The sequence below is a fragment of the Haliotis cracherodii genome, unplaced genomic scaffold (assembly GCF_022045235.1).
Source record: "Haliotis cracherodii isolate W230 unplaced genomic scaffold, xgHalCrac1.p SCAF_2, whole genome shotgun sequence".
NCBI classification, from domain to species: Eukaryota; Metazoa; Mollusca; class Gastropoda; order Lepetellida; family Haliotidae; genus Haliotis; species Haliotis cracherodii.
Genome location: NW_027266275.1, coordinates 10662260 through 10685842, shown reverse-complemented (window position 1 = coordinate 10685842; position 23583 = coordinate 10662260). Strand labels below are relative to the sequence as shown.

The window sequence follows — 23583 nt, the reverse complement described above, 5'->3', positions numbered from 1 at the left end:
CGTTAGTCACCTCTTACAACAAGCGTAGTCGCCTTTTATGGCAAGCACAGGTTGTTGTAGACCTATTCTACCCCCCATCAGCAAAGACAAGCATGGGTTGCTGTAGACCTATTCTACCCCGGATCTTACTACCATGTACAGGGGCTGGCAGTGAGATCCTGAACTCTTCACAAGCATCATTTAAACAGGTATATGTATCACAGCTCATCCCATATTCCCAGTGATCCACCAACCACGGACTCCCCTAGTACCTGTTCAGGCCTCAAGTGTGGATGGCTGACGGAACTGGTGCAATCAGTCTGGCATCCACATCAAAAGAAGTTAATCAAGCTTTCAGTCTGTCTGATTACAATTAGTGGGTCTGCTCCATCAGTTCGATTGGATAGATCTTTCTCCCAGTAGAAACAGCAATTCCTGCAAGTAACCCTCTGCCAGCATGTCAAGACCCTCCGAGAAGGTTCATGATTGGGTTACACCTCCCCTTGTCCTTTCTGAACATTAACACTGACACCATGATAATCTTGTAATTCACAAAAGAAAAACACATCTGTATTCTTAAACTTGTTAAAAGAAATAAAATCCCATCAGCATAATTACATTTTTGTTTAAATCCATTCCAGATGTAAGTTAAACAAGTTTGAAAAAAAGTCATCTGAGGATTCAGAGTATATTCCTCTCAGCCTTATAGATCTTATTACCAGAAATTCCGAAGGAAAAACACTTCACTGTAAGTAGACTTGTATAAGTAGCCTTTGCTAAATTGTACAAAGGTGCATGTTTTTCAGTATTGAAAAAAGAGCACTGGCGAAGCCTTGCGCATTGTATGCTAGGTAGCTAGTCCATTATTCTTACTCTAAAATACAAAAAGAAACCTTGACATACCGATTTCCAACAAAAACTGTTATTAACAAAATGTTCAGCAACTTTTGCAATCCCCCCACAAAATTCTTATAAAGAAAGTGGATATTGAGAAAGTAACAACAAGATTGCCATGGTGACTACATAATACACTGCTGGGTAAAAGAAAGTATAAACCGATGTTTGATGGTGGCAAAAAAAACACTAAAAAAACAAAATTTGTATTCAATGGGGAAATATTTGATACAGGTATCATAGTTGCATTTTGGACCTTTAGTTTCAGCGAATGTTTTCAGCCTAGTAAGGTTTTAATAATGTTTCTAGTGAGGAAGAGAATTTATGGATTCATGAAGAGAAACACAACGTTTCGGAGTATATACTTACTCCTTCATCTGGTGAATGAATGCTATGAGGCAGAGAACATATATTTGTACCTGCGAGAACAACAAAAGCAATAAGATAACAAAGGTGGAAACTTAACAATGGAAACCAACAAATACTTGTCGCTGATAGGTGATTAGCAATGGACAAATGGAAGGCAACACTAAATAATAAATTGGTGCTAATAGTTGATTTCAATGGACAACTGGAAGCCAGGACTTAAATTATCACTGATTGGTAATGGGCAATGGACAGTGGGCCGGGGTTAATTAGCACTGATAATTACCCCAGCCTCCCCTTCATCTGATGAAGGAGTAAGTATATACTCCGAAACGTTGTGTTCCCCATAATAAAGTTTCCCATCTTTCTTATGTGTATTATTTCAAGGACGTAATGTTTGTTGTTTATTGGTCACATCCAGTTTTAAGTGTATACTTTTCTTTACCAAGCAGTTTAAATATTGGCAAGTACTATCAGTATTCATTCTAGCTGCAGAATAAGTAGGGGAAAAAAGGGTTTTCAAAAACGAAACAAAGGCAACAGTTATTCCATGAACAAAGTATCAGTCCGAGATGATGGGTCAGTGGACTTAATCATGTTACACTCCCTGATCGTCCGAATAAAATTGGACTCTGTGATTCAACTGTTATATTCCACAAAGTAATTCTTAAATCACAACATAAACAATCTTTATCCATAGCGTGAATTGACAAAGAAACTCCAAACAACTATACAGTGTTGTAAAAAACACCTCACTTTCTTGTCTATTATCCTGCATAGCAGGTGGCGAGCTCTACCCACGTTAGTTGCAGCCAACTGTGAAATGGTTTATAAGAGATAAGAGCATATCAATCAGCCCGTTTCACATGCCAGGTAATGCAATCACCACATCCACTTCAAAGTCCTCCAGCAAAGCTCCTCACAGCAATACCTCTGTCTCTTAATCTCGGAGGGTAATGAAGGTGACACAATCGGATGGGGCAGGCTTTGTATGTAAACATACCAGCAAGTGATGCACATGGAGGAGTTGATAGCTTTATTCTAAGAGCGTGTCATGTTCGTGTTATAAACTTCTTTTGTATTAGAACAACATATTGCATGTATTCTTTCATCTATAATTTGTTAGGAACCTGAATGAAAACCTTCCAAAAAGAAAAAGCACGTTTTTTGACAAATTCGTATTTTGTTTGATGTTGCTTGCATAATAGACACATTATATATAGTCAAGTCTTGTTTATCCGACACTCGTTAATCTGACAATTGGCTTTATCCGACACAAATGATGGGAACCGATTAAATCAGTGCTATTTAGACCCGTTAATCTGACAGTCTCTCACTCTAGACTCAGACACACCTAATTTGAAAGGAATTGCTGAAATCCCTCATTAAGAAGTCTTGTTAATCCGACACAGGGATCAGCGTACTCCGTGGTCATCTGCCCGCGAGTAAACAGCCCGGTGTTTGGATGCGATACGAGTCAGCGAGTAGCTGCATATTTAAACGGCTGCAGAGATACATTTGCTTAACAATAAACAATTACTGCTTTAGTTAAACAAAACAGGAATAATCACATGCCTTGATTACCTCAAACTCATTAAAATCGGATACAAGTTCTGGGTACCACTGAGGACATCCCATTACAGATCACGTCAGAACGTCCTTTCGCGAACCTTGACCAACCAATGAAATTACTAACAGGAAATAGACATTAGCCACTTAGAAAGCAGTTTTCTTAAGCATTGCGGCACTAGATTCAAATTGGCGACTTCCATTCCAGACTATCCCTTAAAAAGTATTTTGAATCATTCATACAGTCCGTAACGGTAGTTTTGTGTAAAACTTTACAGGTTGCATGATTAGAAAACATATTCTGCTAACAATATGAATTTTTCCTTTTTCCTTTTTTTATTACAACATGTTTGAATCGTTATCTTTAGTGTAGTTGTCCTATTTTCGATCACGAACGTTGATGCTACCTAATTTCGTTTATCCAACATAATCATATGCAACCAATGTCAGATTAATGGGACTTGACTGTAAAGGAAATCCGTCGAAAAAAGTTATGTACCCCAGACATTCTTCTCTCCCACAAAACCATGGAGGCAGTCTAATAATTATTTGTAAGCAGTAAGGGTATCTGTATGTGATCATATATCTAAATTCAGTGGACAAATTCTGTCAGACACTGCAAAAAAGTCAGTAAGTTGGGTAGTGTACCACCCTAGCATTATTCCTGCAATATCACAGAAATTTCCTATTATGGGAACTGAGCCCAAGTCTTCAGAACGACAAGCAAAAGCTCTAGCCACTAGGCCAGGTACTTGTGACAAGTACCATCTTTTAACGTCTTTTGGTATGATGCAGATGGAAATCGAACCCAGAAACTTCTGCTCTCCAGGCAGACGCTCGCCCACGAGACCACAGAGGCAGTCCTGACAAAAATTATCACTAGTGAGTAAAAGAGATGGAAAAAGCATGAGCCAAGTAGAGATTCTGGGTAAGAACATACGTCTCCAGCCACCTATGCTGGGTGTAATTACGAGGTGACTTATTGGAGTGAGCAGTCAGCAAAGGTGACTAGGTTGAGTGCATGTCATCATAACCTTACCAAATCAATCAATGCTCATGATGTCCAGACTGAATTATTAACAAATCGCCATTGTATAGCTGGAGCATTGTCCATTTCTTGTTTAGCACCACACTGGACAAACTGAAAAATCGACAAACCAGACAAGCAAATCACCAAATAATGTTGTTCTAAAACCTTGACATGCAAGTCAGAAAGATTGTGGTTGTCAATGGACACTACATCATGGTCTAGGTAAGATAAGTCATTACCTGTATAAAGAATGAGATGACAGGATGTAGAAACAACAGATTTCTCCCAGTCCCAGTCAAGACATATATGTGATGTGTGGTGTGGTGTGTGTGAGTGAGAGTTGATCTGTGTGATTGTGAAATCATTTCACTGACAAAATTCAGGGGGTCATTAAACAAGCAGTAACTGATATATTTGAGCAAGTGTATCGTCTCGTACTGATACAGAAAAAAATATAGCAAATCATCAGCAGTGCACCAATGTATATTTTCATCCCTAATGGTGATGTGTCTCAGTGTGTACTCGTACATTGGCCCACACTAAAGTAGAATCTAATGCGGAGATTGTATAACACTGATATGTCCTAGCACCTTAGATAGCAGATCTCCAGGCCATGTGTCTCCTTTCACAGAAACCTTTCCACTGGATACACTCGCACAATTGGGCAAACAAATACTTGGGTTCTAGATAACTTGCCCCAACAGAGAAAAACTTGTATATATGCAATCATGTATAAATCAAATCTATTATTCATTAGAACAAATTTCACAACACTAAGTACCTTGCCCAAAGTTTACCAGATATCCTCCTCACCTGATCACAAACAATGGATACTGAAAATTTACATTTTCAAAAAAGTTATTTAAATCTGAAAGTCAAATATATTTTTGGGACACATCCAAATATTTACAAACGAGTGCGTGAGTGAGTGCGTATGTTTTTACGCTGCTTTTAGCAATATTCCAGCAATATCACGGTGGGGGCAACCAGATATGGGCTTCACACATTGTACCCATGTCGGGAATCGAACCCGGGTCTTCGGCGTGTTGAGCAAATGCTTTAACCTCTAGGCTACCCGACCGCCCCAGTTACAAACGAAGTCATATAGTTGGAATTCAGCTTAGTGAGGCAGTACATAACAAGCAAACAAATCTACTGCCAAACATATGATCTCTATAAGTTCATGTATAATAATCATCTTTAACATATATTATATTCCAGTCTATAGTTGACCATTACTGTATTTGTGTAGTACAAGAACATTCTTCCCCAGGACATGAATATGATGTGGCACTACGTCTCTCTACTGATGGTGATAAAACATGAGACCAGCTCTATTCAACAGATCAAGCTTCTGAAGTTTCTTGTATTTTTCAAAATGTGCTGAGATCAAACCAAATTCATTCTTTCAGCCAGATCAAAAGTTTTTACACCCATCTGTCGTCCTTAAAGCGTTCATTCAGCTCCATTCACAGTTTGAAATCAAACACTGTCAGTTCCTGAAGGGCTCTCTCCAGCTCATATTTTTATGAATTTTGCAAATCTGGACTTCTTCTGCTTTCACTCCTAGCAAATTATGAAATCACAATACCATATTTCCTCGAATACATGCGCGGGCGTATATTTCTTTCAGACACTGTTTACCCCTGGTGTTGAAAGGTAATAATAATGGGGAGAATTCCATGCATAAAAACCTCCCAGTGTTTAATAAAGGCTACCAATAAAACTACTGGTGTCAGTGGAAGTCAAATTCCAACATTATCTTAAATCAGTCCTGTTTCAACTGTACACATATTGTTAAAGTTTGTGAGGATATGGCCTTCACAATATATATCATAAAAACTATCTTGCAATCTGCCAGTAATACTTCATTCTGCATTCCTCACCTCATAGACAAGAATAAAACTTCACAATAACCCACACCGGTGAGGTGAGATCTAATGGGGTTTAACATCACGTCCAAGATTATTGCACTTATATAGCGACGTGCATGGACGTGTGTGTATGTGTGTGTTGTGTGGCCGTCTGTTACTAGTCCAGACTGATGCCGATTCATAGTGCTGGCTCACTGAGATACCATGTCGCAGGTTAACATGAATTCCCCACTCAGACACAGTATACCCTCCGAGCCAACCAGTCCTTGTTTTAGCCGAGCGCCAGACAGGGTAACAACAAGTACCATCTTTTAATTTCTTTTGGTATGACATGGCCGGGGATCGAACCCTGGAAGGTCGGGCAGATGCTCTACCACTAGACCAGGGAGGCAGTCAGCAGTCTGGTGCCTAGACATGTAAACTAACATTTTTCCATACCCAGCTACATACTGTTCTTCGTTTACAAAAGACCATAATTTGCCAAGCACACATTCACAACCCATTTTCACAACACCACTTGCTCTAATATATTTTGATGTCAAGTTCTACATTTAACCCATGAATAATTCCTGCGTACAAACCCATCTCACCACATCCTCATTCAGCACCAACTTCATCTATAACATTTAGCTTGTTAACATGTCAAACTTAAATTCGATTACTGTGTCCTTGTCGCCAATTTACAATGACAGATATGCGGAATATGTGCATAAAATGTACCACAATTCCTTAAGCATTTATACAACAACAAGCAATCTGTTTCACAAGTGAAAATATTGTAACATATTTCAAATAAACATGAACATTATGCAATTATATCAATACTGGAATATACTGGATAATAACCATGCACATCATGTACACGACAGAATGAAACATGACCTCAAAAACTCAAAGCACAAATATCAGCAGGACTATCTGAATATGACCTTAATACTCTTGCTGTTAAAAGAAAAGTGAGTGAGTTTGGTTTCACACCTCTTTCAGCAATATTCCATCAATATCACAGGTGGGGGACACCAGAAATGGGCTTGACACATTGTACCCATGAGGGGAACCAAACCAGCCTCCCCCCCCCCTTCCACAAACAGAAAACAAGCTCACAAGCCATTTCATGTTGTCATTTGTTAATGGGTTCCTCCAACCATAACAGACCCGTGAAGATCCGGAGTAGAATAGGTCTTCAGCAACCCATGCTTGACCCGTGAAGATCCGGAGTAGAATAGGTCTTCAGCAACCCATGCTTGACCCGTGAAGATCCGGGGTAGAATAGGTCTTCAGCAACCCATGCTTGACCCGTGAAGATCCGGAGTAGAATAGGTCTTCAGCAACCCATGCTTGACACGTGAAGATCCGGGGTAGAATAGGTCTTCAGCAACCCATGCTTGACCCAAGAAGATCCGGAGTAGAATAGGTCTTCAGCAACCCATGCTTGACCCGTGAAGATCCGGGGTAGAATAGGTCTTCAGCAACCCATGCTTGACCCGTGAAGATCTGGAGTAGAATAGGTCTTCAGCAACCCATGCTTGACCAGTGAAGATCCGGGGTAGAATAGGTCTTCAGCAACCCATGCTTGACCCGTGAAGATCTGGAGTAGAATAGGTCTTCAGCAACCCATGCTTGACCCGTGAAGATCCGGGGTAGAATAGGTCTTCAGCAACCCATGCTTGACCCGTGAAGATCCGGGATAGAATAGGTCTTCAGCAACCCATGCTTGACCCGTGAAGATCCGGGATAGAATAGGTCTTCAGCAACCCATGCTTGACCTGTGAAGATCCGGGGTAGAATAGGTCTTCAGCAACCCATGCTTGACCCGTGAAGATCCGGGGTAGAATAGGTCTTCAGCAACCCATGCTTGACCCGTGAAGATCCGGGGTAGAATGGGTCTTCAGCAACCCATGCTTGCCGTAAAAGGCGACTATGCTTGTCGTTAGAGACGACTAACAGGATCGGGTGGTCAGGCTCACTGACTTGGTTCATGCCTGTCATCGTATCCCAGTTGCGTGGATCGATGCTCATGATGTCAATTACTGGATTGTCTCGTCCAGACTCGATTATTTACAGACCATCGTCATATTGGTGGAATATTGTCGAGTGTGGCGTTAAACAACAAACAAATCCAACCATAACAAAAAGGAAAACGTAGAAAAATAAAAATCACAATGCTTTTATCTTTTGCAGAGTGCAAACGTTCCCTGTAAAGAGCAAGACAATAGGCTAAACAATGAGACATGGTAAACAACCACTGCATACATGTATACAGCATATCCAGCCTTGTTCTTTCTTATGAACAAAAGTATAATCTAAAATGTTCCTGATGTTTTTTCCCCAATTACCAACAAGAACCGGAAAACCAAAATTAAAAGTCATTTGAGAAACATGACATTAATACACATATAATTCTGCAATTAACCAGTACACTAATATATTGCTGAAAACCCAGTGATCATGATGATACTGCTCTCAAGGAATCAGAACTTGGAGGGACAGCCATCTTGAACTCTATGTCAACTTATCTCTAGACCGACTAAAAGATTCACCATGCAAACAAAGCATCGTGTTTAAATAAAATCCTAATTACCACATCAGCATACTCTATGGGACATTTGATGCTCTTATGCACCGAGCTGTTGTTGGGTGGGTGTGAACGATGACATATTTAACATCCGTTTGGTAAAAACTGGTGTTAATTTGGTAACTAGCCCAATCAGTAAATGTCATGAAGTGAGGTGTGTTGGCCCCACCAAATGTCACCATTATCAACACGCTTGTCACCATGGGAAGCTTCTACTCCCACTTGGGAAACTTAATATCCGAACTAACATTGTTCACATAATTCATGTCAAGCCTTGGCCACAACACATGTAACAGAGACCAGGCGACAAGAAGGTTCATCTGGGATATCTTCAGAGGCTTATCAATAAGTAATTGTAGGTGAGGTGAGGTGAAAGGTGGTTAACGTCGTGTCCAAGATTATTGAACATATACAACGATGTGTGTGTGTGGTGGATGGGTGTGGCTGCTTGTACAAGTCCACACTAAGGCTGATTTTATGGTGCTAGCCCACTGAAATTCCATGCCACAGTTTAACATGAATACCCCACTCGGACATGAATACCCAACTTAGACACAGTATACTGACTCCAAACCGACCATTCCTTGTTTTAGTCCCTGAATGCCGAGCGCAAGGTAGGGTAACAACAAGTTCCATCTTGCAATGTCTTTTGGTATGATGAGGCCAGGGATTGAACCCCGGACCTTCTGGTCTCCGGGCGGATGCCCTCCCTTTAAACCACGGAGGCGGTCTAATCATTTGTAAGCAGTAAGGGTATCTGTATGGTACCATGTATCTAAATTCGGTGGACAAATTCTGTCAGACACTGCAACGAGGTCAGTAAGTTCCTATTATGGGAACTGAACCCAAATTTTCAGAATGACAAGAAAACGCTCTACTACCCAACAACCATATATTTTGTCATAAGCAATAATACCTCTGGGTCCCAGCATGATGCATAAATGTTATCAATAAAATGCAAATGAATAAACCTCTGTCTGTCCCAGGGCTGTCATGGAAAGGACAAAGAACACAAAACTAATTTCAAATGACAGAATTTTGCCATGCCTCAGCTGATTTGTATTCTTACGACTGAGGAGTACAATGGTCCTGTGTTCAGTGAGTCCTACACATAGATATAGTCTGGAAGGTAATTTAAGGTACCGACGTTTACTACAATATCTGAAAAACTGGTTTGAGATTGGTTTGAGATTATTAAACAGTCATACATAACTGGATATTACATTTAAAGACAATCGGTGCATGAATAAAAAATCTGTCTATTTAGCTATCACTATATTTCATCACCAACCAGACCTGTTCATCACGGGTGGACCAAGCATTCATTGAAACAGCCATCTGCATAATGCTTCCCCTGCATCACAGGGCAATATGACACAGTTGAACCAATCAACTCAACTCGAAAGGGTGCACGGGAATCACGAACGCACGAATACGGTGTTAGCGTTGGGCGTCTCAACGTGCGTGATTCCCATGATTACCTTCTTCATGCACCAATTGTCTTTAAATGTAATATCCAGTTATGTATGACTGTTTAATAATCTTATACCAACTTTGACTGTAATAGGTCCGATAGTTTTTCAGATATTGTAGTAAACGTCAGTACCTTAAATTACCTTCCAGACTATACCTGCTTAGCTTTTATCAGTTCACAAATACAGACAAGTTTTGGAGCCTGGAATAATTACCCAAGTATATAAAACACTGGTTCCATTTGTCATTTCACAAAGCAAACTCAGCATTACATCCATCACAGCATGAGCTTCATGGGAGAAAAAAGACCATTTCATGTCTCCCTTGGTGCTAGAACATAATATCATGAATACCTTGAAACCGGGAGAAAACAGAGGAGTTTTATTAAGCTGGCTATGAATTCAGAGGAAGAATGGCTATTATTCCGAGAAAGAGTGACTTACACATTGACCACATGGGTCACTCAGGGGCATGAGCTGGCAACTAAGTATAATCTGGATGCATCTGTGATTGAAATCCATGCTCATGGTATCATATCATCCCTTAGGGGAAGTAACTCTGCATAGCAAATTGTATCGTAGCATAATGACAGTTGTAGGTCTATGTCAAATAGGGGTGTCACGATAAATCAAAATATTGATATATTGCTACTGGTAAGCACTTTAAGTCAATAAATTGATTGTTAAATCAGTTTACCATCAATAGTATCGATTTCTGTTAGGAATATCGATAGTTTCGATTGTATTTACCATTTCAATAAAATAGATGCAATGCAATTTCTTTCGATCATGAGTGGTAGTAATTTACACATGGTAATGTAGAAGTTTCTATTTCTTTAATTATTAGGGTAAAGAAAAAACAAATCAGTCATATCGCAAACTTTATCGGTTTTTATTTGTTGTTATGGTTATCACATTCAAAGCAAACTTCAGTTCCAAGATTTAATTCAACTCAAAAATCCATCTTAAGATACTGTAAACTATCGATATTTATCGCAACAGCTGCTTGCAATATCAATAGTTATCGCACTAGTTTCTTTCAATATCAATAGTTATCGCAAAAGTGATTTCCAGACCAATAGTCACCCCTAATGTCAAAGTATGGGAGTTACGATCACTAGAGTGCTACGATAGCAATGTGGAATGGACCGTAGCATCGTCTGATATATTGACATACCCATTCTGATTTCATAAGAGGAATTACTGCCTGGCTCAGTGTTGTATACAATTCAATATTTGAAAGATATTCCTACTTTTGACATGTTAAACTTAATTTGACACATTTAGCACCCTGATCAATAGAGCTGAACATAACCTGGTATCTTGCGATATGATCTGTATCACAGTACGGACTGATGGTACTACTTGTTTCATGATACACCTCATCAAATAGTTAAAAATGATGAAATCACTGAAATACATTTCTAAAGCCATTTTCTGCCTACATTTATTCATTGTTATCTCAAAACCTTTAACAATGGAAATGACAAGAACATAACAGTTTTGAATGAAGGGATGGTAAATAAATGTAACAGTTAGTCGGCGTGTCCTCAGCTAACGTGTCTTTTTGTTCTGACATGTACATGTCAGGTGGTGCTATGCTACTTATGGGAGGTAAGTTCCTGTTCTAATAATAGCATATCGCAAACTCACAAACTGATGATTCAAATATTGTGTGTACCTAAGTATCGATGATATCGTAGGTATTGTGAATCGTTGCATCCCGACTGACCAATTTTAGACCTATCTGTAGGGTAGTCTTACAGGCATCCCCTACTAAGACTGACAATTTACATGAAAGTCCATATATTCTTGAGTACCAATTAACAAGATATTGGAATATATTATTCCTGATAAAAAAATAGTTTCAGATACAACTTTTGCCGATCCTTGCATTAAAATACTGTAAAGTTATATCATTGGGTGTGTCTTGACCGAATCACCGGTAGATTCCAAGAAAACGTGTGTACAGCTGATTGCTGTGTCCTGCTTAGTTTACGAGAAAATACACAAGGTAATCTTAATCCCTGGATATAAAACTATGCCTAGATGAACAAAAAATACAATTTAAACGGTAAATCAACATGTCTGGTGATTCTTTTATCTCAAATTTCGAATTTGTACTGACGAAGTTTCTCATCACCCGTTCGTTTGCCGGACTTCGCTGAAGGGGTACGGTGTAATTTTTTTCTGCGCATAATATTCAAATTTCTTTTTTTCCAAAATATTGAACCCGCTAGAGGGGGGTGCGCATTATACATGGGTGCGCACTATACTCAAGAAAATACGGTATATTACACATATTTTACAGAAAACAGCAGCATGTCAGGGGCACATACACCTAAAGATTACAAGGCCATTATAAATTAATCGCTAGATTATCATCCCCCGCCCGACTCATGTCAAAACCTCCCGCGAAATGAATTTTATTTGCCCATGTTCCTATTCTTTTTCTTAATGTTAATGTTAAGGTGAGGTGAAATGGGGTTTAACGTCGCGTCCAAGATTATTGCACTTATATAGCGATGTGCATGCACGTGTGTGTGTGTCTGCTGGTACTAGACAGGACTGATGCGGATTTATAGTGCTAGCCCACTGAGATACCATGTTGCAGTTTAACATGAATACCCCAGTCAGACTTATTCTGACACCGAGCCGACCAGTCCTTGTTTTAGCCCCTTAATGCAGAGTGCCAGACAGGGTAACAACAAGTACCATCTTTTAACCTCTTTTGGTATGACGCGGTCGGGGATCGTTCTCCGGGCGGACGCTCTACCACTAACCACGGAGGCGGTCTTAATGTTTAGAACACTGTAACGACATCAGTTGTCAAAAGGACATTTCATGATTATGTCATGCCACAAACTGGTCTACAACTGACTCTCGGTATGTGCCTGCCTATCATCTTCTTGCTGTCAGCTGTCAAGATAGTACTCGCTTCCGTCCATAATGCCACCTATGCCTATAAGGCGACCCCCCTGAAAAAGCCTTCACGCTAATTTATATACCCTGTCTATAAAGTGAATCGGAATGAAGCACGTCACCTGCGCAAACACAATTCCTACATTTGCAATAAAAAGGTGTTTGTCTTCCACAGAAATAAAATTACATCTTATCCCTTTAGCAAATTCAGGTAAACGAACAGCTCGGTGACAACTATTAAACTTGGTCAATACAAATTTGAAATTTGAGATAAAACATCACTAGACATTATTTACCATCTAAATTGTATTTCCTGTTCTGCTGGGCATTGTTTAATATGCAGAGATTAAGACAACCGTGTGTATTGTCTTGTAAATTAAGCCGGAAGCAGACATCAACTGCACACACATTTTCTCAGAATCTACTGGTGATTCAGTTTAAAGTTACCCAATAAAATTACTTGAAAGAATTTTTATACAATAATCAGAGGAATTGTATCAGAAACTATTATTTTACCAGGGATAATATATTCCAATATCATGTTATTTTAGTTACAACTTTTTGACTATATATACTTGAAATAAATTAATAGCCACGAGCAGGGCACTTTGGTACAGCTGTTGCTATTGCCAGATATTTTTTTTCGTATGGAACAAGATGACCATTCACCATCGATGCTCCTACACTCGCAATCCGAAAACTCTATGTTGACATACAAAAGTCAAACTACAACAAATATGACTTTTAAAGAATCCAAATATGGCATATATGATATATCCAATCTGTCCACTAAAGTTAATAAAAGTCAATAGTCCAGTCTCCAACTTGACAACTTAAATGGAAAATAGAAAATAAAAATAAAAAAATATAAAACCTGCCACCCCACTTTTGAAAAAAAAAGCGATGATAATCTAGCAATTAATTTATTATGCCCTTTTTGAAAAATGTTAATATTACCGACACTTGAACAAAGTTTGTCAACTACCACTTGATCACTGACAAATTTAATTCACTATGTATGGTTTTAATAAGCATCCCTCCTCGGTCAATTTTTCAAGCACCCTGGGCACATATTACAGCAAATATGGTAATTATAATGTTTATGATGTAGATAGGATCAGTGTGTGAAGTAGACTGAAGATATTGCTAGGCAGGAGGGCTCGCTAGCTTTAAAGGTTACCAGCCAGTTTACCATTTCAATGGTAAAATATGCAACAGTTTATTTTTCCAGAAATTGGATTCTGTGAAGGTATCAATAAACATGATAAAGTAAACACAAATTGCAAATCATGAGTCACTATAATGAAGGGGCGTAAATCTGATCTTGCGACCTCTATTGGATAAATATATTAATTTGATGCTTGCTTTTACATGGTCCTATTGATCACAGAAACAACAGAACACTTGTTAATTTGATCAGCTAAGAGGTGTGCATAAAAAAAATCACAGTTAAATTTTCAATAGCCAGTCAGGATAGGGGCATGTCAGATTCTTTAGGCCGACTGAAATTCTGCTAGCCACGGGCTAGTGGGCAGGTGGCTTTTTCAGTATCCTCCTCTATTGGTCAACAACTATTCCAGTGATTTCAGTAAAGTTTGTGAAGATCCGGTGTAGAATAGGTCTTCAGCAACCCATGCTTGCCACAAAAAGCCACTATGCTTGTCGTAAGAGGCGACTAACGGGGTCGGGTGATCAAGCTCGCTGACTTGATCGATGCATGTCATTGTATCCCAATTGCATGGATCGATGCTCATGATGTCAATCACTGGATTGTCTAGTCCAGAATCAATTATTTACAGACAGCTGTCATATAGGTGGAATATTGCTGAGTGTGGCGAACGAACAAGCACCAGCAGCTCGGAACATTGACCTTGAGTTTGTCGTTCACAATTAAGTGGGGCCCAGACGGTCCAGTGGTCTTAATCACCATAGTGCTGCTAGAATCCACTGAGTATGGGTTTGAATCCCAGATGTGAACTGATAAGGATCCTTGGTTTGTCAGCACCATACCTGTATTGATTGGTTTCGTTTCTATAAACTGCATCTCTGTGAGATATCCTATATTTCTAGTGCAAAAGAACTTCATATTTTATTATAGAATGTCCTCCTATTTTCAATGACCATCCCCTAGAGACTGTCATATTTTTTGTCAACCCTCCCTGATGACCTCTCACCCATCTCACCACAATAATAAATGACCCCTAACTGCCACATGCAATAACAGAAAGCTGTTCAAGGCATGTTGAATCACTCACTGGATCTCTCTTATAAGCACCACAGTAACACAGGCCCTGGGCACATAGATAAATTATGCATCTTTAAGCATACCCACTGAAGCATGTCCACAATATTCATGCAGTCTTATTATTGTAGCTCCATCAACAAGCAGCAGATATCTGACCTTGGCTGCACCAGGGACATGCCTCTGACATGGTGACTTAGCCATGTCGAGAGTAGCAGCTTGACAAAGATCATTCCACTTGATTAACTGCCTGACAACTGCAGCAGACGTAACCATCAGTGACCTTAGCTTAGCGAAGGAGGAGGGAACACAGTCGTCTTTCCCTCAGCCCTGGTGCTCGATGACCTGTGGCAGTGTTCGGGAGACATGTTAACACATGACATCTATTACAACACATCCGCATAGAATAGGTATGTGTATTATATCCCATGATGAACACACCTTGCTCCGCTTCATGCTACAGATGAAATAAAAGATGCTGGCAGATTCGGTTGAGGAAGACCTCCGTAGCAAGCTGGAGGACACCATAAAAATATTTGTATTTTATTTACGTGTTGTTTAATGCCGTACTCAGCAATATGTTTTCCAGGTATATGACATCGGTCTGTAAATAAACAAATCTGGATCAGACAATCCAGTGATTGATATAATAAGCATCAGTCTAAGCAATTGGGATGCGATGACATTCATCAAACAAGTCAGCAATCCCAACAACCCGATCCCATTAGTCACCTCTCACAACAAGCATGGGTTGCTTAAGACCGATTCTAACCCAGAAAATCAAAACAATCAACACCTACATTAACAAAACAGCACATATGGCTAAAATAAATAAAGGGGCACTGATCTAACGCAATTCCCTGGACTGGTTGTTGTCTTTCTTATTGTTTTTTCCACTGTGAGTACCCGGATGATACGTAACGCAACTGAGCGTGACCAGAGACTGGAGCACCGTCTGCAAGGACAGCTAAATAAACTTGGAGGCTGGAGGCAATATTTGTTTTACGCATTTTTGCATAAACACTTATTGGTTAACTGTGATCTATAAAGATTTCGACAAAGGGTGCATGTTAATTAATTTCTTCAGCCTAAACAAACAGAAAAAAAGAATGGCGGAGCTCATCGGATGTCGTCATTTGGAAATACCCCAGATGGTTATAGTTTAATACTAAAAAAAGTATCCATGCAGTGAAAGTATTTTCGGATTTCGGATTGCGTCAATAATATGATTACTACTCCCTTGTTGTCATCCACGTTTTCTCGTATAACCCTACACTTGTGTATTTGTCGTCATTCACTTGATGCTCAGTTAATGAATTTATTACAGGTACAATTAGTGGTAGCACCACTTAGATTACCTGACAAAGGTTCCCATTTGGCATTTATTGTGTCTGGGGTAATTATTCAATCTAAATCCAGGTTTGAAGTGAGGTGAAATGTGTGTCATGTAATATGCACGTGGCAGACCAGCAAGAGGTGAATGATCAGTTGATTTACTATAAAAAAGCAATGCTCAGGTGAAATATTTACTTTGTGTTACAAGTCAAAATAGTGTAAACGAAAATCGCCAAGCAAGTGACTTATCAAAACTTCGTCACCATTACCGATGCTACCCACAAAGATACCTACATTTCCTTATTATCTCGAAAACTGTATTTCATTTTGTTGATCAATGTGACCATACGCCCTTATTACTACCCATAAAAGTGACTAATGCGCTTAAGAATGGCGCAGCAGAGGTCGCGAACTAGTCTAGATTTCTGCTATACATCCGGGTACTCACTGGGAAAAAACAATAACAAAGGCAAAAACCAGTTGCGTTAGATCAGTGCCCCTTTAACATGCTTAAGATTCTCATCTCTCGGATCATGTCAGGTTTTGATCTGGCAGGGGCAGATAACTCAAATAGTTCACTTTGCCATGGAAAACTTAAACTTAAACTTTTAGTAGTTTTGTTCTCAAAAACGATCATACTAGATCACCAAGGTGTGTGGTGGGTTTTTTAATAAGGTGCTTAATTTTACAAGAAACACAAATAACAGTTAGGAGCTCTAAAAGAACAAATTTCTTCGCACACAAAACTAATTTATTCATGCTTTTTGGCCAGTGACTGTCTAAAGTGATGTTTAACATTCCAGGAGGGGCTGATAATGATTTGTCAACAGCTTACAATTCTCCTGCTGCATTGTTCTGAGTTTTATTCTGATTAACAGCAACGATACAATTGCTCCCCATAGACTTTTAGACCTGCAATCAGCACAAAGCAGTTTGTCCTCACATCGTGGCTTGACAATGAAACACTCGTAATGCTAACAAGAAATCCCACCGGAGTTAACCTAAGTTTGTTGGATGTAAGACGTGTGCAGTGTCACTAGACAGAATTAACATGGCTTGATGCACTTGAGACTACAAACTAAGAGTAGGTTAATCTATTTATGGCTTACAAATGTCAGGATATTTGTAGTAACTCAATACAGAAAGTAAATACATTATGTCAGGTTTTCTTTTGCAAAATGATATCTGAATAAACAGGAATCTGAGACCACATACTGATGATGCAGCATTTTTTCGGCTATTCATGCGATCGTGTGTCGCGAGTTGGATTGTGAGGTGGAATGGGGATTAAAATCGTACTAAGATAGCAACATGAATGCTCATGTGTATGTGTATGTGTGTGGCTGCTTGTCCTAGTCCAGGCTAAAGCCTGTTTTATAGTGCTAGCCTGCTGATGTACCATGCCATAGTTAAAACATGGATGCCGCACACAGATACGGCATACTGATTCTGAACAGACCAGTCTTTGTTTTAGCCCCTTAATGCTGAGCATCAGGCAAGGTAGCAACAAGTACCGTCTTTTAACGTCTTTTGGGATGACGCAGGCAGGGATCAAACCACCGACCTTCCAGTCTTCAGGCAGACACTATTGACAAGAGTCAAGAGATTTTCTCAGATATCAAGCAAACACTTGCACAGGTAACTTTTAAATTTTACTTCAATTCTTTAATATGCACATTACTCATGAGATATTGTACTTGGATTAATAGATAAGTGTTTCTCTATTCATATGGATTCTTAAATCAGCTATCAGCAAATTTAGTTACTGGATATTTCTGAGAGTGTTACCGAGTACTGTTTGTAAATGAGATAGTGCGTGCATGGTACACTGCCACTGACCCCAGAAATATAATTGCAGAGGAGACCAGAAATGGGCTGAACAGATTGTACAAACGCAAGGAATCAAACTCAGGATTTGTTTGACAAGCAGACATTTTAAACAACTCCACTATCCAACACAGCCCCTAATCAACATTTAACAATCTTAGAAAACCTGACATAGAACAAGACACGTTTGCATTTAATCTTACCAATAGAAGAATGGTTAAGGTTGAAACAAAACAGATGGCACTGGTCACCATAACAACTCCATTGTGTATGTCCTATTTCTATGAAGTTTATACAGGTGTACTGAAGTATTCTCTCCTCTGAGTAAAACAGTCAGAGAGTATTCTACATGTTCTAACTATTTCTCAGAGTCATATCCATAATACTGTAAATTGTGAAATTAATGAGTCTCCAAAAGAATGCCACCGCTGGTCCCTAGCCAAAAATGCGACTCAATATGAATGCGACACCCCCTCCTCTCAAGCATCAGTGGATGCATATCTAAAAAAATGTCCTCTGTGTTCACGTCCTCTGTCAGGTTTACAGGAGAATCTTCACTTTAATCCAACCTTACATTAATCCAATCACACACCAAATAGCACCGCATATTAGCGCTGAATAGAGTACTTCCGCTAAAACAATACATGCGCTGGCTCGAGTCGGCCTTCGACGCAGTCGCAAAGAACAAAGACACTGTGTTGCGTGGGTTGCATCTGTCTGGATTTGCAGGTGTGATCAGTGATGACATAAGTGAGTAGAACTCTTGTCTTGACCCAAGCAGTGACAATTCACAGGATGTAATGAGAGTTTGAATGACATTGTTACAAATTCTGCTCAATAAACAGTGATGTTGAATACATAGTTGTTTGCTTTCAGCATATGTCTAAGTTGGTATTTCTGCTATCTAAAATGTCTTATTGTTTTTATAAATGCATTTAATTCACGCTTGCGTTAATTTCAAGATTTACCGTATTTGTTTACTTGCTTGTTTTTTTGTTTAACACACTCAACAATATTCCGGCTGTATGAGGAGACTGGAATGGTTGGAACTAATTAGTGTAATGCTCATACGTTGATTCACTCACACAAAGTTAAATTCACACAAAGAAAGACCTATCTATGGTGATCACAAAGCATCCCACATACTTGGTACGTGTTTGTTTGTTTGATGTTTAATGCCGCACTCAGAAATATTTCAGCTACATGAGGCTGTCTGTAAATAATTGAGTCTCTACCAGACAATCCAGTGATTGACATCATGAGCATCAATCCACACAATCGGGATCGATGACATGCATCAACCAAGTCAGCGAGCCTGACCACCCGATCCCGTTAGTCGCCTCATACGACAAGCCTAATTGCCTACATGGTATGTGATGTCTTGTTGGTGCAGTGATCCCACTGTCATGCCATTCCTAGGGTAAATCCTGGTCTCTCTTGTATGTCCACTGGTGTCACTTTGTTTCAGTCAATCCTTCAGCTTACTTTAAGATATTTTTATTGTGGCACAGTGAATCACGATGCACTGAACATTTGATGAAACAAAAGTGTTTGTTTAATGACAGACTCAGCAATATTACCATGATTACAGAAATAAGATGAAGGCCTGTAAATAATCGAATCTGGACCCGACAATCCAGTGATTGACATCATGAGCACCTAGACTGCACCCAGTCCCTATTTTAGTTGGTTCACTAAACCCTATTCCTGTCACAGACTAATATTGCTTTGAGTGAGTGAGTGAGTCAGGTTTTTAGCCGCTTTTAGCAATATTACAGCAATATCACTGCAGGGGACACCAGAAATTCGGCTTCACACACTGTGCCCATGTCGGGAATCGAACCTGGGTCTTCAGCATGACGAGTGAAAGCATTAACCACAAGGCTACCCAACTGCCCCAGTGAATGAGTGAGTGAGTGATTGAGAGGCAGAGACTCACACAGTATTACTGTCATAATCTCATATCAAGGCATGTCAGCTTCCTGTGTGAGAACTGCCCATAGTGATACTGATGTGCGACAATGACCACTTTGGTGAGTATGGTACTGTCAGACCAAAGATAATGTCTAGAAAGAGAGGCGTTCTAGCAAATCCTGGCAGCTAACGGATGTTACTCCTCACAGTGAGCAGCCACACCTCCAGGCCATAGCACTGGGGACTTTACATGTGACATTAAAACAGTTAACACACCCATGAGTCAGCCATAATTGACCACATATTCGGTGAGTGTCATACTTCCTGTTAACGTATATACAAACACGTGCTCAAGACAACACATGTCATTATAAAACATATAATTGGTCTCAAGAATGCAGAAATTCTGCTGTTTAGTAAACAGATTCTCAAAAACCCAAAAGTGGCTGAGTTTATAAAAAAATAATTGGCCCCATCTCATTCAATGTTTGTTTGTTTGTTGGTAAGTGAGTGAGTTGAGTATGGTTTTACGCCGCTTTTAGCAATATTCCAGCAATATCACGGCGGGGGACACCAGAAATGGGCATCACACATTGTACCCATGTCGGAAATCGAACCAGGGTCTTAGGCGTGACGAGCGAAAACTTTAACCACTGGGCTACCCGCCCCTGTTTGTTTGTTGTTAAACACCGCACTAAGCAATATTCCAGCCATATGAAGGCAGTCTGTAAATAATTGAGTGATAAGACAATCCAGTGATTGACATCATGAGCATTGATCCACGCAATTGGGTTTCGATGATATGCATCAACCAAGTCAGCTAACCTGATCACCCGATCCCATTAGTCGCCTTTTACGACAAGCATGGGTTGCTGAACACCAAGAAGAGGTTTTAATGCTTAGTTTCATATATTGCTTTGAATATAATCTCAAAATACAATGTTGAAAAACTTCTCAGGCTAAGAAATTCAGAACTTTAAAAAATCCCAATTTTGTACAAATTAACAATTTATTTGCAATTTGCCTGCCAGGGGCACTTCATGTAGAATCCTGGTTAAATCCATTTAATATGGGATTAAAATAATGTTGTGAGGCTACATACATTTTTTACATCATTAATAGATATTGTGCAAACACTATGAGAGGTTATTTTTATGTATTTATACAAATATATTTTAACAAAGAAAACATTTATCTCTTTTCATCAAACCTATGAAAAATACTTTCCAAGGGAGTTTCAAACAACAATATCAACAAATACAGTTTCTTATCCTTAATTGTTTAAGTAAACTATGACAGAGCTTCATTAAATGATTAAACAAACACTCCTATCCCATTCCCAACATGTGTTTCAAATCATCACATCCTTGAAGCATACTTGAACTACATAAACATTTAAACTGTCAACAGTTCAGAGAATAAAAGATGTTCTCTTTTTCTCTTCTAAGTCCTTACAGGTGGGCAAAGGTGAGATGTTTTCATCAGGGATATATATAGCAAGATCATCACCATGGCTAGCCAGCTTGTACTCAGTGACTGAGCAATAGTCCTCAACAAACACACATGGCCTCATTTTGGTGCTCTTGGCCCCCATTTAGTTTACTCAGTGTGGGCGATCTAAACCATACATGACACACCAAGCTGAAATTTATGAGACACTGCAAGGATTTCAGTGTTGGAGTAGGAATTGAAAATTATGGGCATGTAAAAATCACATGTTTGTGTTTGAACGGTTTATATCTTAAAATAGTTTGAAAGGTGAAATTCTATTACCTGTGGGAGGGCATTGCACTGACTGTTTCTCAACCATGTCTAGACAGTTTGTAACTCATAATGAGTATTTACTTTTGGGCACTTCCAGTGGATTATTTGACGTGACTATAGACTTTTCACCCCCAAATAAACAGTGGAATGTGGTGAAGTGACGAATATGATCATTGATGTGTATTATATTGAAATATGAAACTTAAATTAATTATCACAAAAATATCAGTTGGGAGGAAATATATTATATCACAAAACTTGTATGAACTCGGCCTCAATTTGTAAAAGAAATACAGAAAAAAACTGAACCATTAGACTTGTTAAAAGGTCATTTTAAAAAGTGAAACTTTTTCAAACAAAGTTTCTCTTTTGTAACAATGTCAGGTTAAACATAACACAAGGTGTGTTATAAGTTTAATTACCGGTGGATATCTTATATATCACGCAAACCACCTGGCCCGCTAGGATAAACAACACACTCTGAACAAAAGACTTGTGTAAGATGGGTATAGAGTTTGTGCAATGTAAACTTACCTTGTCCGTTTCGAGGTGGTGTTTGAAGGATTTCTCGTGTTGGTTGTGGTGCGTTTTCAAATGATGCTTGCGTTCCCTTTTCACCCTCCTAGCGTCACAGACGACAAGAACGGCAATTAATGCCACAACTAAACAACAACGCATTTTCGATCCTTTGATTTGGTGCTCTCAGATTGTAAAATTCCCAACTTGACAGCTGACAGCGGCAACACTTACATGGGCGACCCCGATACTGAATACACTGTTACACCGGCTCCACGAGGTGGAACAGTCTATTATGTGGGGGTGTCAGGATATGGCTGATAAGATAATCTTGACACAACGCGACGTTTTCACACGCTCCGTAATCCCTATGCCATGATGTGCCTTATATTGTGATGTTCACGAGCTCTTAGCACAGTATTTTCTGAATTATCCAAATTTATTGATTTTTCACAAACCTCGCCTCCCCATTACTGTAAATGGAAGTTTTTAGCTAAACTAGGCTAGCAGCGACCTCTGATGCGAAGAATCATCGGTTTTGGGGAAGTAATTCTCTTGGCTACGCATTCCTTAACTTTTTTTTAACCCAAGACGCGACTTGGACACGTTTTATATCATGACCACTGAACAGTACAGGAATAAAAATACAACTAAGATGTTTATTTTTCGTTCTGGCATAATTTCTTTGGTTTATTGTTTTAAGTACACAAGTAGCATCCACTCCCCAACGAGGGCGGTGGGGTTGTCCCAAACCCTGGTTCGATCCCTACATGGGTACAATGTGTGAAGTCCATTTCTGGTGTCCCCCGCTGTGACATTGTTGAAGTATTGCTAAAAGCGGCGCAAAACTATACTTACTCACTCACCCCACTCCTTCCCTTATATATGTATATATACACTATATATTTTATTTATTAATGCATTGGTGTATTATGAAAGTAAAATTGCATTTCTTGTGCAGCCGTCTTTATTACAATAATCTTTTTCTGAAACGTTCCCCAAATACCTGTTTTTTCTTTATCTATAAGGGTTTGTATATCTTCACAACACTAAAAACATATGTCGGGCATATATGTATACGCAAACTGTTCATAAACTATTTACACTTAAAAAACACTTAAAAACACTTACCGTGCAACACTTTTGTCACGGAAATTTTCAAGATTTGAAACACGGATAAAAAAAATGTATTTGCCAGAGGAAAAAGTTGGATCAATTTCATGGCACGAAAAGGACAATTGGATTTTTTAATTCCTTCTTCGCTTCCGTCTAAAACTAATTTGTATCGAACTAACAAGATCAAA

General features: G+C 39.2%; 1 protein-coding gene across 1 annotated transcript in view; it reads right to left on the bottom strand.

The window, feature by feature from the left end:
• The window catches only part of LOC139469761 (proteoglycan Cow-like), a 68845-nt gene extending 46282 nt beyond the window's left edge, over positions 1 to 22563 (bottom strand). The window contains exon 1 of the mRNA XM_071252043.1: positions 22298 to 22563. Coding sequence (XP_071108144.1) covers positions 22298 to 22441 — 144 coding nt within the window. The 5' untranslated portion in view covers positions 22442 to 22563. The remainder of the gene's footprint in view (positions 1 to 22297) is intronic.
• Between the last annotated feature and the right edge of the window lie 1020 nt (positions 22564 to 23583).